The 18,616-nt window shown below is 35.7% G+C and overlaps 1 protein-coding gene across 1 annotated transcript in view; it reads right to left on the reverse strand.

Annotated features, from left to right (window-relative positions):
* LOC104523897 (neurexin-1) overlaps positions 1-16,328 on the reverse strand; it is a gene marked incomplete at its 3' end in the record, with an annotated part of 44,410 nt that extends 28,082 nt beyond the window's left edge. The window contains exons 1-2 of the mRNA XM_010166624.1: positions 15,848-16,328; positions 5,336-5,719 (exon numbers count right to left, since the gene is read on the reverse strand). Of these exons, the coding sequence (XP_010164926.1) occupies positions 5,336-5,719; positions 15,848-16,328 (865 nt within the window). The remainder of the gene's footprint in view (positions 1-5,335; positions 5,720-15,847) is intronic.
* Positions 16,329-18,616: the final 2,288 nt, after the last annotated feature.

The raw sequence follows: 18,616 nt of genomic DNA on the forward strand, positions 1-18,616 counted from the left end.
GATTTAGGTGGTTAAAGAAGTCCAACATAAAAATTTAAGTTACATGTTTTTGTCAGAGAAAACAAAAAAACCCACACTTATACTGTTTTTTAATAAGGTTTTCATAAAGTGAGCAAAGTCAGATGTTATAGGATGAACAGCACTAAATAACATCAGAGATCTGTTGCTAATAAATTATGATAAAGAAAGTTGTCAGAATCAGCACTAGTACTGTTTGGTGCCTTTCCTATAATTAGTCAGTCTTTTAGGAAATTACAGAAAAAAGAGAGAAAGAACTGTCTTAATTTAAACAGAGATGACCTGTGAGTATTTAACATCATGGTGAACAGACCTGCTGTGATTAGATACTCAATCCTCCTAAACCATATTGCACCAGTTATTTTGGAAACAGATGTTCCAAGAACAGACCAAGGAGACTAAACAGAAGATCAAATGACTTAAAAGCTCTGGGGCAATAAGAAAACCCCCTCATATCAAAAAGGTGAGCTCCAAGTCACAGACTCTCTAAATACAAAGGTATCATAGAAAAAAAAAACCCACAGAGCTGGCAAAAAGCAGGGATGATTTGATAAAAGTGATTTAGCACTGCCCTGAGAGCTGTAACTGAAGACACTAAAATAAAAAAAAAAAATACAACTATTTTCAGTTTACTGACTTGAAATTAGTCTGCTGGTACAAGTGTTGTTGGGAAAAAACTTTTTTTATGATTGCTACATTAAGAAGGTTGGATGATGCTTCACCAATATTGTGCTCCCAAGGATGGCAAGTTGGGTTTTGCATGTGAATCATCTGTTCAACTCAGCATCTCTTCCACTTGAACCAGCATTGCTCTCAGCTCTAATTTCCATGTTCTCTTGGTCTTGGCTGGGCAGAATGCATGTAGTAGTACACATGAGACCTTTGGCAGCACAAGGAGTTCCCTCTTCCCTTACTGGTGTCTTCCTTCTAATCTTTCTGGCAATGCCTTATCATTATGCCTCGTTGCATATATTAATAGAAAACTTTGTTTTTCTGACAGTAGGAAAAAACTGTTTTCAAGATGAAATAAAAGGACTTTTGTTTTGGCTTTCTTAGAACTAGAGACTGTTTTAGTTGTTTAACAGAATTGTTTCCATCTGGCAGTTACTTCAGTTGTCCGGGATAGTTTGTTAATTTGCAAGGCCTGGTCAACAAGATGATGAACTGAATGAGAGGCAGCAGGGGTAACATCAGTTATACAAACCTCAAAGGAACATTTTGGCTAAAAGTATGTATTAAACTAAATGGATGAAAGTTATTTTATACATTCTTTCTTCGATATTTTTATAAACCCAACAGTTAAAAACTCTTGCTGCTTCTGTGCTAAAAACAAACCAACCAAAACAATCAAATGAACCAACCCCCCTCCAAAAAAAAAAAAAACTACTGAAAGTTTAAGTTCACCTCTCCATTTTCTTCAATTTGTGTCTGATTGAAATCTCCAGGGCTGGATACTCTTCCTTCGTGTGTATGTACATACATATATACACACACACAGATATAGATATATATATATATATATTACCTCAATCAGCTCTGTGCCTGCTACCAAGGATGCACAGACCAGTACCAATATGAGAGGAGATTCAGGATCTGAATTTTCACTTGGGCTGGGATTACCTAAATTGCTGAAGTGACTGAGGCACCCTGCTCTTTCAGAAACTTTCCCACACCTATTTCTACCCTCAGAAATGCTCAGTGTGATATTTATGAGGAGAAAACAGAATTTTCCAAATAGATGTTATTCTTCAATTCACAGCTTGTTTAAATTAAAGTGAAAGAAGTATGGACTATGCATTTGAATTTCAATGTTCTACCTCATAAGTTTTGCAGTCAAGTTTGTGTCGTTTTTAACAACATGATGCTTGGTAAGTATGGATGTTTACTGCACATATTTTAATAAATAAAACAGGATCTTCTTTCCTCTGCACCCCTTGTGGTGCCTCTAAAGTCCTAAAGGCAGGATTATTAATTTTTCTTACTTTTTCAGTTTCAAAATGTCTGCAATAATATGAAGACTGTGCTGCAGCCCACAGAGCCTTTTTTAAAGCATGAAATCACCCTCTGTGTCTGCTCCCTCTGAAATCACACACAAACTTTGCCCAGAAAGTGACAGACAATGCTGTTCAGAGGCATGCAAGGACCTAGGTGAAAAATCTCGATCATCAATAATCAAGTATTCAGGTTTTGTCTCTGACCCTGTTTTATTTACCAGTAAAAGCAAAGCAACAATATCCTGCCCCGAAAACTCTCACTGATATATATTATTTTACTCATATAACTTGTACGAGTATTCAGGCATATCAGTGGCTACTGATTCAAATTCTAACTTTTAGTTTTTATACACTCAGCTAAGCGCTGTTTGCATGTTTTCTATGGCAGATACTTCAGTCTATCTGAGCCCAAAGCTTCAGCCTTGGAGAATCATGAGGAAGCTTTCCATCAATCTAACATATGCAGCTCTTGATCATGCAGTTAGTTACTAGATAATATGTAAGTAGAAGTTGAAATGATTGCTCCCAATTCCTACACTGGTATTATTTCAGGACTGAGGTCCTAAGTCACATTGTAAAGATGCTAGAACTTTGACACACAAGACCAATTAGTTAGTTTAAGTCAGAGATGGAATTACTATAATATTTTGAACACATTATTCTTTATCATTTATCATAATATTAGCTGTATTTTTCTTAAAAAAAAATAAATTAAACATTAGAGATAGTGCAAGGAATGAAAGCTATATTTCTTTAATGTATATATGTGTATGCAGATGCGTGTGCATGCATATCTACACACATGAATTTAAATATATTTTCTCTTCAGAAATTCACTTTGATAAATCTTTCCTTGCATGCCTACTTCTTCTTATCACTGTTTGATTAATTTACTCTTGCACATTTGTCCTAGCCATCCAGTCAAAAGTATACACCTGTAAAATACTTTGCTGAGAGGCAGTCATGTATTGTGATCCACAATCAAAGTACAACAGGAAGCCAAATTATATTGCTGTGACATCTGTCTGTCCATCTGCTGTAGTTTCCATAATCTACTAAAACCAATCTACAGATTATACTGATGTTTAACCTTGCTGAAAATCTAGAATAACATCAAGAATAACTTGCAACATGATAAAAAGCACATGGATATTAAAAAAATATTAAGTATACTGAAATTAAAACAGAACTGAGTTGTGTTCCATGTTTTTTATGCACTAATAAGCTGACCAAAATTATTTCAGATACAGCATTGTACACGATACACCCACATATGGATGTTAGGATTCCTATTTTAGGGGAAATGAAAAATAAAGGACAGTACTAAAAAGTAGCTACATGCTTTTGTTTTCTGAAGATACCTTAATCACTTAAGTTAAATATTCCAGCTGTTTAATCTCCAATATTTTATTCTAATGCTTTCTCTTTTTTTTTTGTGAAATTGTATTGTTTGTTGAAATGAACATGCTCCTATTTTATTTAAATTAGTTTGAACAATTATAATTGTTTTGCTTATATCGTCAAATACAAAAGTTTATCAGTTAGTGCACATGGATAGTAGTTATTATAACTTTGTGTGGTAAGATGCCAATGCATCGCTTTCAGAATCCCAAAAGCTATAATCTTATTAATGCATGACCATTTGGGATATGAATATTACTGGAAGGAGATGTCCTTTCAGTGTAGTTTCCTCTGGAGAGGGAAACCCAAAAGCAGGAAATGATCCCAATAATGTCTAAAGTGCTGCACATATTTCTGTTGGACAAGAGCCAAATACCATGGTAGAAAAGCCAACACTGCCACCGTAATACCACCATTCCCACCAGGGGAATACACTAGGAAAATCAAGCTCTTCATTGGAAGTTAGTTGAAAACAAAGTATAGGAAATAATAAAGACAAAGGTTTCTATATAAAACACTACCACTTGTCAAATATATTTATGAGAAATTGCTATGATGAAGCCTGCTTTTAAGTTCTTTGCAGATCTGTATGTGTTTTTGTCTCTAACACCCATTTCCTAGCTCTCAAGTTGAAAAAATGCAAATCCTATTTTTACTTCTGCCATATGCAATAGCAGAATTTTGCCACAGGGTGGTACACCAGACATGTTTAACTGAAGGCTTTTGTAATGCATCAGACAGCTCGGTTATGCCCTCTGCCAGCTTCACTCCACCAGTAACAGAACAACCTGGAGATCTCATAATAACTGGCCACAAGCCAAAAGCATATATATTCAAAAAATAAGACAGAAAACAAGAAACTGGGAATCTATGTGCAAATGCTAACAATATGGTATTAATTCTATATAAATGCACATCTATTTACATACAACTTAAATATTCATCTGTTGGTTTTTTTATTATTATTTTTAAAGAATACATTTGTTTCCTCATCAAAATAGATGGAAAGAAGTTACATTCCCAGCCAATAAACTTTAGATTTAGATTTTGGCTTGAAGATAAACTGTACTGTGTCAATTGTGAGATGAAAAAATACAACTTCTGTCATTGAAACATTTCCCATTTCCAATGAGAATAAAAATAAATACCTAAAATATTAACTAAGATTTTAAAAATTGTTTTCCTACTTAAATTAAAATCTTTTCTTAACATACTCTGTAATTTGAAATAAATTACAGAGATTTCTTCCTATAAACTAATCTCAACATCTGTCTTCCTTGCCACTATTCACCTTTTCAATTAAATAAATGGAGTTTGTCAACTTTACACTTACCTTTTCTAGGAAATAGGGATACTCATTGATTTAAGATAAGTAGAAATTGCTTCCTTGGGTACTATGATCTTTAAAAAAAAGTTAAGAAAGAAATATAGATTCCTACACTGGTTCTTTTCACTGATTTGACTCAGAGCTAAAGTTCTGGCCATGGATTTAAGAGATACTGTGGAATTCAAAAGGAAATTTAATTACACAGTGGTATTGACATAAATAGGCAGATAACAAGACCTCAGTTTGGAAGTAGAATGTGACCATTTAGTAATGCAATAATGATTGAAATTACTTTCACAAAGCTTTTTAGAACTCAGCAACTTGTGATGAGACAGAGAAGGAGATATTTTATAAGAGACATTTAGCAGTACTGTTTCTCTGTCATAGTCAACTAATACTTCTTCAAGCATTTTAGCAACTTCCTTAAGATCTTCCCTCTAGAGTTACTTCTTTCAGTCTAGAACAGGGTTCCATCTCACACCAAGTGAAATCAAAGATGCTTTTTCTGCTTTGGAAGAGTTAATGATATTTTGCCATTTATAGAATCCTGCACAATGATTAAAAAGTAGAAATGTAGCCATCTCATGGAACCTACCTCTTTCGCATGATTTGCCAAGGTACCCTGTACCAGAGCAATCACAAACATATCTGTTCCACCCATCCCTGCATACACCATTGTTTTTACAGGGGTTGCTAAGGCAAGGTTTTGCAGTTTCTCTTGAGCATGAAGGTTTTACTCCAGCTGTACTTTGAATTTCAGCCATCTGTCGTATATCTTTGCTTTGACCATCAATAAATAAATCTCTAATGCAGCCGACGTATCCATAATTGAGAAGTGCTGTCCACACCTCTGTTGGGAAGATGAGACCTGCTTTATTTTCTGGTAAGCCTCCAAGGTACAAGTCATCATCCAGATCAAGGATTTCACTTTCCCCTGGTGCAGTATATGGTGTACGTAATGTGTTCACAGATATGGTCCCTGAGAAGACAAGACAAAAAAAAAAAAGCATGATTTTCAAGATATTGGTACTGTTTTACTCATTAATCTACATGCCACATTAGCTTCTGGCAAATATCTATACATGAAAAATACGTATTCTATTTGTATAGCTATACTATAATACAGTTCATTATTTTAATCACAATGTAGTACAAATACTGTCACAAAGTAAACAATGTAAAAACATTTATGCACAATACTGCATGGTCACAATATAAAAGAACCCAGTAAAAAAATCACCTTACCAATTTTGTAGGGGTAGGGGGAATGCTTTTCATAGTTATTTTTAGAAATATCCTGCTTGTGCAACAAAAAACCTCTTCACTACTTCATACATGCTTCAAATCATTAAGGCTGATATTGCATTGATAGGTTGCAACCTGGGAAGCAATTCTGTGTCTTTGGTTTGGATCCAAGCACAATATTTTAAAAGACTCTCACCACTTTAAGTAGGCTTTGGGTAAGACTTTTTTCTTTAAGTGCAGAAGGAAAATACTATCAATTGGCTGCCATACAGGCAATAATTAAGAAGACAGTGATGTGCTCCTAGAGGGAAAATCAATGCCTCTGACACTTACCTTGAAATGCGTGCATGTTACAAAAAGAGGGAGAGAGGATATATATAGAACCCCGGGAAGTCAGAAGTGTCTTTTCCATTTAAGTTTAAAAAATAAATAAACGAAATAAAGTCCAAAATAAAGTCCTGTTCCTACAAAGTGCCTGAACAAAGAAACTGTGATCAACTGTAAAGATCCTTTTTGTTGTACTTTAAAAAAGTAATTATCAAATTTTTACAATTTGAATAGGCAGAAAACCAAATCTAGTACATAGAGTCACAGAACATACTTATGTCAACCAAAATTAATTTTATTTACTAAGTAAAATCATTTGAAAAAAGAATCTTCCTGTAGATCTTCACAGAAGTGACTCCTTGCCATTTGATATAGGTGCAAAAGCAAGCAAAATGTAAATCAAAACATTATATATGTCACCAGATTATTATAATGGACCAGAAAAATTATGCAACACTTATCCACTGGGTCCACTATTAAAAGTGTATTAATGGTGACAATACACTGAAGAATCACATTTTCCACAATGTTTTTATCATACATATCTACCCCAAACTAACACAATTCACTATTTCCACTGTCAGCATGACAGATTCCAGAAGATAACATTGATTATTAAAAATACTTCTGCTGTGGTGGGAGTTGTGCATGAGAATAACAAATTCATAATTCTTATAGGATAAACACCAAAATGAGTTTTCAGCAAGAAAAGAGGCAGGTCAGAAAAAGATCATTCTCTTTCTTGGACACATTCTAAAATTTTGTCTTCTCTTAGCAATGAAGAGGAGTCCTGTGGGAGCTACGTATTTTATTCTTTTGGTGGTTCAATAGATTAACCTTTAGTAAAAGCTCTTGGAGGCAGATGTCTCAGGAGAACTAACTCTCATGGGAGACTTGAGGTGTATGGATTTCAGAAGGGCTGGATAGTACAACTACTACAAACAGTCTCTCTACTATCAGAAGAGATGTAAAAAGTGAAAACAAAGGTTTGCATAGCCTTTGTGCATCTTTATAAGTATGTTTAAAGAATGTTTGAGGATATGGTCAGTTTTCAGTTTTCCTTTTTATGTATTACCAGAAATGTTTTCTGTCTCAGCTGAATAATCACATAGATGTAAAACAAACTTCCAGTCTTAACTGTAAGAAATAGGCATGTTGAACCAAGATCCTTTTTCTTCCAAAGACTGTTATATTTTGTTAACTTTAAATATTTGTATTGCTGTTCAGATAGTTGAAGCAATACTTAGCACTCATATGGAACACTTGCTATATATTTGACCTTAGGCATACAAGCATAAACATTCTGAGGTTTGATTTTATTAATCAGCTGCCTCAAAGACGCTTGTGAATGACCTGTTAAACCAAGATAGCTAACTTTTCCGAGAGCACCCTAGGTATTAAGAAGGACTGCTTACAGACAATAGATCATTTCTCCTTTAAAATAAAAAAAAAAGATTCTGTAAATATAAATCATACTTGTGCTCACAGTATTACTATTGTTGCTTGCTCCAACCTGTTACTGTACAGCCTAATTTAGGACCAAATGCTTTAAATCCATGTTCAGGCAGCACAAGTTAGCTGCAGCTTCCAACCTCAAGGCTTATGCATTTGCACAGTGCTCTTTTCTGCTGCACAGACACTTGTGTTTTCAAGCTATCCATGATGCTAGAAGACATCTAGGGCTCCATTTCTACTTAAAAAAAAAAATAATTAAAAATCAGCTAAGTATCGATGGCTTCCAATGCCCAGGAAAAGACAGATAAATCTCAGCCAGTATAGCTGCAACATTAACATGGTTGTTCAAAATGTAGGTGTAACAAACACAGGAAGCTGAGAAAGGTGAATCACAGAATGTCAGGGATTGGAAGGGACCTCAAAAGGTTATCTAGTCCAATCCCCCTGCTGGAGCAGGAACCTAAATGAGATCACATAGAAAGGTGTCCAGGCGGGTCTTGAATGTCTCCAGAGAAGGAGACTCCACAACCTCCCTGGGCAGCCTGTTCCAGTGCTCTGTCACACTCACAGTAAAGAAGTTTCTTCTCAAGTTTAAGCGGAACCTCCTGTGTTCCAGCTTACACCCATTGCCCCTTGTCCTATCATTAGTTGTCACCAAGAAGAGCCTGGCTCCATCCTTGTGACACTCACCCTTTATATATTTATAAACATTAATAAGGTCTCCCCTCAGTCTCCTCCAAGCTAAAGAGACCCAGCTCCCTCAGCCTTTCCTCAGAAGGGAGATGCTCCACTCCATCATCTTGGTGGCTCTGCGCTGGACTCTCTCAAGCAGTTCCCTGTCCTTCTGGAACTGTGGGGCCCAGAACTGGACACAATAGTCCAGATGCGGCCTCACCAGGGCAGAGTAGAGGGAGAGGAGAACCTCTCTTGACCTACTAACCACACTCCTTCTAATGAACCCCAGGATGCATTGGCCTTTTTGGCCACAAGAGCACAGTGCTGGCTCATGGTCATCCTGCTGCCCACCAGGGCTCCCAGATCCCCTTCCCCTACACTGCTCTCTAATAGATCATTCCCCAGCTTATACTGGAACTGGGGGAACAACTGGGGTTGGTCCTGCCCAGATGCAGAATGATAAAGGGAACTGTAGATCACCACTACACTCTGGTGACTGTGAGTTATAGTTAGGTGATTGATTGAAGCAAGAAATTTTTTTTTGTCATAAAGAATTACCCTGGAGAGAGCTGAAGTATTATTTTTTTTTAATAGATATCAACAGCTTCTTAAAGAAATGAAGCTTTCCTTTCCTCTCCCCAAGAAATGACACCACATAAAATACTTCTTGGGAGCAGTCCTCTGAAATATCAATATAATCATAGCATCTGATGACTATGGGTAGAAAAACACAACAGGCAACAACTCTTCTGTGCATCTTTCATATTTTGGAAGGCCATGGAACCCTTATTACCCAGCTGAACTATCTCCAATTTACTGCTGGACATATCCATAACACTTGAACTGACCTAAATACCGTGTGTATAACCCTTAATCAAGCAACTGTACGTTAGCTTTATTCAATCCTTTTTGTTGCGAGTTACACTAAGTCACATAGCTTTGAGTCTTCTTCAGGTGCTTTAATAACTCATGCTGGCTCAGCTGTTATGTAGGACCAAAATAACATACAGCTCACTGTCTAGAACATGAACTATGGCTATAATACAAATAGGTTTTAGTCTAGCTAGTAGAAAAACCATGCCTGGGCACCAAGATTTTTTTCCTATCGTTACTAAGTTACTGTAATTTCTCTCTGAACTTCTAACAGCATGTGCAGATATCCATACAACTATTACTGCTGTTGGTATCCAAATTCTCTTTTATATACCTCTAACTGCAACACAAACATTACTTACTAGTTGCTTTGTAAATGGAGAGGAAAAATATTCAAGAAAAATCAGAGGCCACAAAAGACAACTTTGAAAATACATAAAAAATTATGAGGTTTTTTTTGTTTGTTTGTTTTTAAATATCCTAAGAGATATTATAGAACAAGTTCATATAACATGGGGCCTACAGAAAATAAATAATGGGTCTAGAAACACCTTTGGATTCCCAGTGCATCTAGAGCTGTGACACAGAGGTAGAGTGTGCTGTTTCATCCAGCTGGTATTTTCTTTGGTTTTGGTTTGGTTTTTGGGGAGGTTTCTGGATGGTTTGTTTGTTTGTTTGTTTTCTTTCTTTTAAAAAAAAAACAACATAAATACACACACAAAAAACCCTGTTGTCTTACTTCAGGGAAAGTTTTCTAGTTCTACGGAAACCATCTTAGGCTGGACCTCATGACAATGGCAGAATCCAGGGATAGCAATGCACAATCCCTTTGCTGGATTTCAATCCTGCTTTCTTTGGGAATTATAGGCACATTAAAAGGAATCATTCTGTCAAATCACCAGTGTGCTCCAATCTATTTGGATGTTTCTACTTACAAATATGAGGAGACATCACTTTCCAGAGAAATGAAGCTAATGGAGCATACAAACATCTTATGTGGTCAGCACAGGAAAAGGTTAATAATTTACCCTGTAAAGACAGGCAAATCATGTAACATCAACTTTTCTCACACCAGAGTTGTCAAGCTGGATAAGAGCTAAAAGAATTGGACATATTTCATTTTACAAAATAACCTAAAGACAACACAATATGAGGAGGAAGCAGAAGATTTGGAAGAGTGTTGGCCTCTCAATGGAAAGAAAAAAAAAAATATAACCTTAATCTCTGTAGTGAGGACTATCCTTTCAGTTATTTCTTTGTGCAGTAACTAGTGTAACAGCCCCCATAACCAGATCAGTAGTTATACTATTTCTTTGAAAAGAGCAACACTGCACCAATAATGTCTGCCAGGAAACAAGCAGCTTCCTTGCAAAGTTTTTGAATACTCAAAGTAGGAATTATGGTCTGTATTTCTACCAGAAAAAAGAAATGGGAAAAAGCTGATAGCATTTGGTTTGTCCAGCCTAAAAGAAGAAAAAGGGGAAGACTGTAAAACAGGAAGGTGTGGGGTGATTTACTTAGTCAGGGAATTCATGATCTAGAATGGTAGAGAAAGGTAGCATTTCTTACTCTAAAGAAAGGTAGCATTTCTTATCTCCAGAAACTGGATATAAATTTAAGGGTCCTACAATGACCTGCGGGTGCTCTGATTCTATAGCATTTCACCTGAGAGCAAAATGAAATTTAAAAATTCAGAAACATCTCTATGCACTGGCAGAACAGTTTGAGAAAACTAAAGAAATCATGATTTTCAGCAAAAGTTGTTGACTTAAAGGATAACTGATCAGTGGGCAGTTCTTCAAAGGAAGAGTCAACAATATAGGTAAACAATAACATACATATAAGCAAAATGGAAATATCTTCAAAAGTATAGAGAAGACTATCACACCACTTCACTGAGCATTAAAATTTACCTTGAACTCCAAGAAAGATGTAGATCAGCTGAGGAGACTGCCGAAGATGGCAATAAAAATGGTCAATAGCTACAGAGCATAACATATAGACATAGGAAACAGCTGGGGTTTCCTAGTCTACGAAGAAAACTGGAAACTGACAGCATTCAAATAACGAAAAGTATATAGCTATGATGCAAGAAAAGCGTGGTGTATTTTGCGCCTGCTGTGAAGAAGGAAATTACAGACAAAATGGCTTGTTCTGCATATAGAAATATCCAGTTTATGAATGGTTACATGGGGATGTTGTACAGCACCCACTGCTGGTGGTAACTCAACTAACATCTGTCAAGAGTGACACAAGTACACTATCACTGCTTTCATTGCAGGAGTAAAACAGAGGACCCCTTAAGGTCAGTCACGCTGTCTCAATTTTTTTATGAACTTATGAATAAGTGAAAAACCACTAACAGGATCATTGGAAGAATCTTCCTTAAAATGCAAGATATTATCTTGAATATATAAACTATTAACATTCGTTGAAATAGGAACACATAAATCTGGCAGTTCTTAAAAGGTTGGAAAGACAGAAGAATAAGCATATAGAAGGTATATGTAAAAAAATAACCCGTAACAACAATGCATGTAATGGATATCAACAAAGAAATACTTGTAAGGATAGATTGATTATAATTAAGCTCTAATTACATACTTCAGGCATAATTTCTGGTATTTAAGCTGAAATTCTAACTTTAGTTCAAAATTTCAGTGACTTCTTAGCCCTTAACTGCTACCTACCTAGGAATGCATTCTGATACATTATTTTACACCGCCATACACAATTGGAAGTTGACAACAAGAATAAGTTTCCTCTCCAAATTCCCTGTGTAATGATGATTTACAAAGGATGAATAGCAGTTTAGTCAAAAAACACTTGCAAGGTTACCCTTGAATATGGTAAACAGTTTAACAAAATTTTAAACAATACTCAAGCCTCAGAAAACAGTTATTAAACCTAACTTTACTGCGTTACAAGAAACACTGTTAGCAAAGACCTTTGCAGCTGCTTCATGTTTTTTTTGTTGTTGTTTTGGGTTTTTTTGTTTGTTTTAGTTTGGTAATTTTTTTCCCAAATTCTTTTACTGCAGAGTTGGCAGTACTGTTAAGAGCAGAACAGACAAATATTTCCCTTAGGTATGAATTAATGAGCCTCTCCAATCACATTCATTATCTCAGCAATTTCCTTTTTCAGAAGTCTGAGTATAAAAAACTAAAACTTATTTCTAAACCTTGTCTCAATTCTGATCGGTTAAATATAACTGAATAACTACAGCTATTGGAAATATTCTGTTCTCTATGCTTACCTTACGTGACCTATTTAGTTGGTTTTTGTGCATGTGAAACACATTTGCTTAGTAAGAAATGGTGAAAAATCAGAGCAAGGTATTCTAAATACACTTCATACCTTGCTTGCTAAAGCATAATATAATAGCTGTGATGAGGACTGTGACCGCAGCGTACAGCCCGTGGCCAAGACAGAGCACATGTGAAGCAGCTATAAAGCTTCTGTCCTTTGCAGGAATTGAGAATAACCATGGATACTGGAAGGGAACTCGGCTCACATGACAACACACCAGGTTGTGTCCTCTGCTGTATACATTAAAAAAAAAAAAAAAAAAAAAAAAAGACAGACTGCTGGAGAACATGCGTTCCCTTTCCTTTCCTGTGTACCTAGCAAGAAAGATACAGTGATGGATAAGGTATGAAATAGCATTTCAGGCATTCATTCTCAGCAAAGATCTGCTTTTTACGTAAGGAAGCACTCAGAGTAGGTCTTACAGGCAGCAGGATGGGATTCTAGGGTGAAAACCTTCTACAAGAAGAACAGGTCAAAGGTTCCTTCAGCATAAGGAAATTAAAGGGCATCATCTCTTCCCCCTTTCTTGTATCTCCCAAAATCTGAGGGGATCAGTAGAAGTATCCAGTGAATAGGGCCTGGATAAGTATGGTTTAAAAGTGTCCTCTCATTCCTTTCATCTTCCTTGTTACAGTCCCAAACAGGAAATGGCAAAGTCAGTAGTTTAGAGTGGATTCTCCCTCTGACTGAGAGTCCAGAAGAGAACAAAAAATAAAAAAATAAATCAAGTACTTGCTGATCCAGCTAATATGAAAGTCAAGGAAATTAGCAAAGCTCCGTAAATGTCACAGCTTTCTATTATCTGAGGGAATCACTCTGCATTGGATTTGAAGGCTAGAGTAAAAGGTTGCAAGACACCAAACTTCACTTAAAGAGTTATTTGAGCTACTGATTCATTAATAGAAGAATCTCTTCCTTTATACTTGATAGGTTGGGAAGTATTTTGTCAGCAGCAACAAGAAAGTCTCAGAAAAGCCCAAACTTTTTTATTCACTTATACAAAAATTCTGAAGGTAAGCAAATAAAAAGTGATCATATTCCTATGATTTCCAGTATGCTGGGTTTTGGCTAGAGAATGTAAATGCAAAATCTTCCTGGAACAGTAAAGTGCATTTTATTATTCATGGAAAAAAGCATAATAGACCAACATGCATAAATCATGAAGAAAAAAATCTAAACATAACACATCAGTACTTTCTGTTCCAATCAGGAGAAAATAGGAACATACAGTTCATTGTTTATTCTAATTGTTAGGCAGTCATTTTGTTTATTTAAATCTGATGGTCTAATATGCTATTCAGCTAATATTCTCATTAAGAAAAATAACAGCACTGCCACTGTTATTGGTATTTCTCCTACTGTAAAGTATTATTGTACATATTATAATCACAGGAAAACTTTGATGTCTGGTTCAGTTGTCAGCTAAAAATTCAGTTTGTCGATGCATACGTCTACACATTTTTTAACTAACCCTGGTAATAGTTCAACGTTTCAGGGCAAATAGATACTATGGTCAGTTTTCAAAAGTTACAGGGTAAATAAAGCACAGCATCTCAATCATAGGCAATTCATCACTTGCATTATTTTTTCTTTTACCTATATATTTGACTGTTTACAATTCTACTTAAAAATAATATGTAGTCCTGATTGCCAGGTGTGTATTGCTTCCTGAAATTACTCTACGTTCTTGCTGATGTCTATCAGCAGTTTTGAAGATTTAAATAATGTCCTAAACTCTTAATGGCAGTTGTGAGTTACAGTTTTTGTGAAGCAATGAAAGTGCAAGACGTATCTTCAAATTTAAACAATTGTTATTCATTTATTTCTTTTCTTTATAGTTGTGTTATTGGATGCAAGAATAAACTTTGCTTTCAGTAGAGTCCCACAGGCACAATTATTACAGGATTTACTGCCTCATGTGACTCACTGAAACAGCACTTAAGAAGGAACCCTGAAATGAAGATTGTAGTATAAATAATATAACCACTGGATATTCAATCACAGTTGAGGGTTTTGAAAAGTTGTGTGCTTTGCTGTTTGGGTTTTTTTGCTGTTTGTTTAGCCTCAAGAAATGTAAATAAGCAAATGATAAATCAAACTCTACAATCAAAATTTGAAGGTGCACAGCCTAGGAATCAAATAATTTTTCATAATCCTAGGGCAGACTGATCAATGGAACTTGGCCTAACTCTCAGCATGGATCTGTCAGAAATCTTCAATTTAAACCTCCACCTAAGACTCGCTTGATCTGAAATCTGATATATGGGTAATAAGAAAGTCATAAAAGAATAACTTTTTTGGGGTGAAGTTTCAGAAAGAAATTATAAATGCAAGTAATGGAAAAGGAGTCACTAGAAGGAATAAAGTGGGGAAAACCCCACAAAATCCAGAAGAGGATTTTAAGTGTACCTAAGCTTCAGCCTGGATACTGATATTAATCAGAAAATTCTTTAATGGACTGAATTACAGACTCAATACATTCCTCCCTGCCCTCAAATCTTGGCATGAGCTACAGGAAAGATACCATAGAATAGATTTTTCCTTCAATTAATGGATAGCGATTATTTACTGTAGTCAACATACATACTCAAGATCAAATGCAGCTCAAACACAAGGACAGTTTCACTAGTTAAATGCATTTTATGCTATAACAGATTTCAGTAGCATTAGGAAAGATTTATGAATTCTTTATTTTTACCCTTTTCAGTGAGATCATTTGTCAAGTAAAATACTACAGAACATGAATCAACATGGCAAGTCACTTATTTCCATTTCTGCTGATAAGTGTTGTTAACCATTCATTAGCATATCATTTAATTATACTGAGATTTGCTGACATGATTGGAAGGTCTGTGCTGCTTCTGTGGGCCAACTATTCCCTATGTTGGGGATTGTTCTCAATAATTCTTTTTTGCTTTATTTTTATTCTTGAAACTCAACACTTCAGCTATTTGGTGTGAGCAAGCACAGAGGGAGATTACTGTTTGTTTTTGAAGTACACAGCACACTTACTTGCAAGATTAAGTACCTGATTACCCAATAAATGTTAACATAAGATATTTTACTCTTAAAGTTATTGCATTTCAGTACCTGATAGTAATGTCTTCTTATATTTCCCTCATTTTTCAGATGATGCACAATTCTAATGGTAGCAATATAATATATACTCAGTATTCTTTCAAATACAACATGAAAAACCATGCTGAGTACTAAAAAAGCTTACCTGACCGTCCATCCCGTTGAAAATCCACATGGTACCATTCACCATCATTCACCTTCTTCTGCAAGGCTTTTATTTTTATAGTACCTGATCCCATGTCTAACAGCAGGTAGAGGTGGCCATCAAGCATCTCAATGGCAAAAAAATCAACCTTCACCATCTGTGGGTGTTTGGCATCTTTTTGGTGCCTTGGTTTTCCATGACTGAAAAGAATCAGGCCATTTGGCTCAGTTGTACGAAAGTCAAATGATATTGAGCCTGTTTTCTTGGCATTCCACTTTGGCAAAGAGATGAAAGACTCTGGTGTTTCAAATGTGATTGGATCTAAGGTTGCAACATTCTCACATTTAAATGCTACAACCCCATGAATCTTCATTTTAGGATCTCCTTGCTTGGCAAGCCGAGATAACTCCAACCTGACATCGTTATTTTTATATACAACCTGCAAGCAAAGCACAGAAGTTACTAAAAGGAACTTGACCATTTAACCAAACAGATATAATCCTGAATAGGCATATTATTTAAAGGAAAATAATGATAGCACATGAATATGATAATTTACACGTACAGAAAATGAAATAACTGTTTTCATTGACTAATGATTTAATAATAGTTTTCATTAAACCAAACAAAGTTGCTCTAAAAATATCCCTAGAGTTAATTCAAACAATCTGAAAGAATCTGCACATAATTTATACTCAGTCACAAATTAGCTTGTGTGGCCTTGATTGCTTAAAAGCCCTCTTTGCACAGCCATTCTGCTATGTTAGAGAAATATTAGATTTCTTCGTCCACTAAACCCTTTGTCACTGTCTTAACTCTTCTGTTCGTGTACAGGAAAATATACCAAGGTCAGATACTTTAACATCTTTCCAGTTTGCCCTTGGGGCTGAGGAACAGTAGCATCCGTGGTATTAATGAAGCTACAAAGTAGGGAAACTAGTATCATAAAGATCAAAACAGAGAAAGACAGAACAATCTTTGAGCCAGTTCAATTGGACAAAAAATAAAATCACTTACGTATTTTCCCTGACTGAAGACTTTTCTGATAAAATGAAAGACAGTATTAGTTTTAAATCCAGTTGACCTCCAGAGCAAATATTCTTGCTTCAAAACACATATTTACTCTGCCCACAGAAGCCTGTCATGTTATAACTATTTCCCAGGATTCCAGTCTTTTTTAGTACATTCTGAAATTGCTGCTATTTCTGTGTTGTTCAGGATACAAGGACTGTTTAAATGAAGCTCCCCAATAGCACAGGTGTGCACAAGTATTTTGTCAAGATTTTTAATTATTCAATAAATTATATACTCAAGCTAAAAGACCACTGAAGGGCTGAATATGAACGTATGGTGACAGAAGCTAAACTTTCTTCTCTGTTTCCAAGATTAAGCTTATATTAAGAAAGCAATTTGGAGCAAAAGCAACATCTCAGCAGATCAAAGCACTTTGTTCTGAGGTTTCTTCATCTACAGATTCTATACCATTCAGGACAAGATCATGTCTGTCCCCTGATCCAGTGTTCCAACTATACAATATAGGCTGAAGCTGTTCGGGCTACCAATCAATGGTTTAGACCTTAAATCCCCATTAGAGGTTAGAGAAGGCTTCATGAAAACTTCGGGTTCTGGATTAATTTCCTCTGAAGCCTAATTTGAACACAGATAAGACCCAATCTGCACACTGAACTGACACACAGTAAGTGCAAGAGATGGGGGATGCACTGAAGAACTCTGCTACTGTTAGAAATCAAAACACTAGCATATACACACCCGCAGATGGCATATCCTCACAAGTGACAGTTGCTACTGAAAAACGGTGATAACAGAACACTAAAGACATGATTGATAGATGGACAATTTTTTACTGTAAGAATTATGTTCTTTCACATTATATCATTATCCACTCAGCAAATTTCATCATCAGCTATGTCAGAATTATTCTACGACATTAAAAATGTGTCCTAAAAGTTAATAAATAAGCCTATTTCTCCATTTTATTTCAGGGTTCAGTATAAATACTGCTGCTCCCACTGGAGCTGCATCTAAAAGACAACAAATAAACCTCACTGTGGATGCCTGACAGCAGAAATAATACACTGCCACAGACAGATAATGCGTAGCCTTCTTTAAGTGAAGACAGCAGAAGTGACTAGAATTGGACTAACTTGTAACCTCAGAGAATAAGGATCCATATTTGCATTTATCAAATACTTCTGTAACACCTCGGAGATCACAGATTACGCGAAGGAATTTAGAAGAGTACTGGAGAATAACCACATATAAGTCATCATCCGTTGGGGTGACTTTCTGTCTTTAGAGCGAAGAAAGTCAAAAGGCAGAAGAATGCAGCAAGAAGCCAGTAGCCTGAGATATCTGTCTCTCAAAACATTGGCTATTTCTATGGCAAGAGGGATTTTAGATAGCTTTAGTCGCATTTGAAGGAGTTGCAGGGGAGCAACCTTTCTAGAATAGACTGAAAAGCATTAAAGAGAGGCTAGAGGATATGACAAAAAAAGGAACAAATGGTGTCTCATTAAAATTAAATCATGTTGTTGACAATTAAAGTAACTAAGGCAACAAAGACTATGAGGAGAAAATATTCTTAATTGCCTACTGGACAAAGGTAGGTACCAGGACAATACAAATAAATGTACAAAGAGAATTTCTTGTTTATGGAAAAATTCAAATTGTCTGGTATTAATGAAATTTGGTTGACTGAATAATAACATTAAAAGTTAATAGCTATGTTAGAAAGACTGAGCAGACAAA

This window comes from Antrostomus carolinensis, unplaced genomic scaffold, assembly GCF_000700745.2.
Source record: "Antrostomus carolinensis isolate BGI_N321 unplaced genomic scaffold, ASM70074v2 scaffold734, whole genome shotgun sequence".
In the NCBI taxonomy this organism is placed as follows: domain Eukaryota; kingdom Metazoa; phylum Chordata; class Aves; order Caprimulgiformes; family Caprimulgidae; genus Antrostomus; species Antrostomus carolinensis.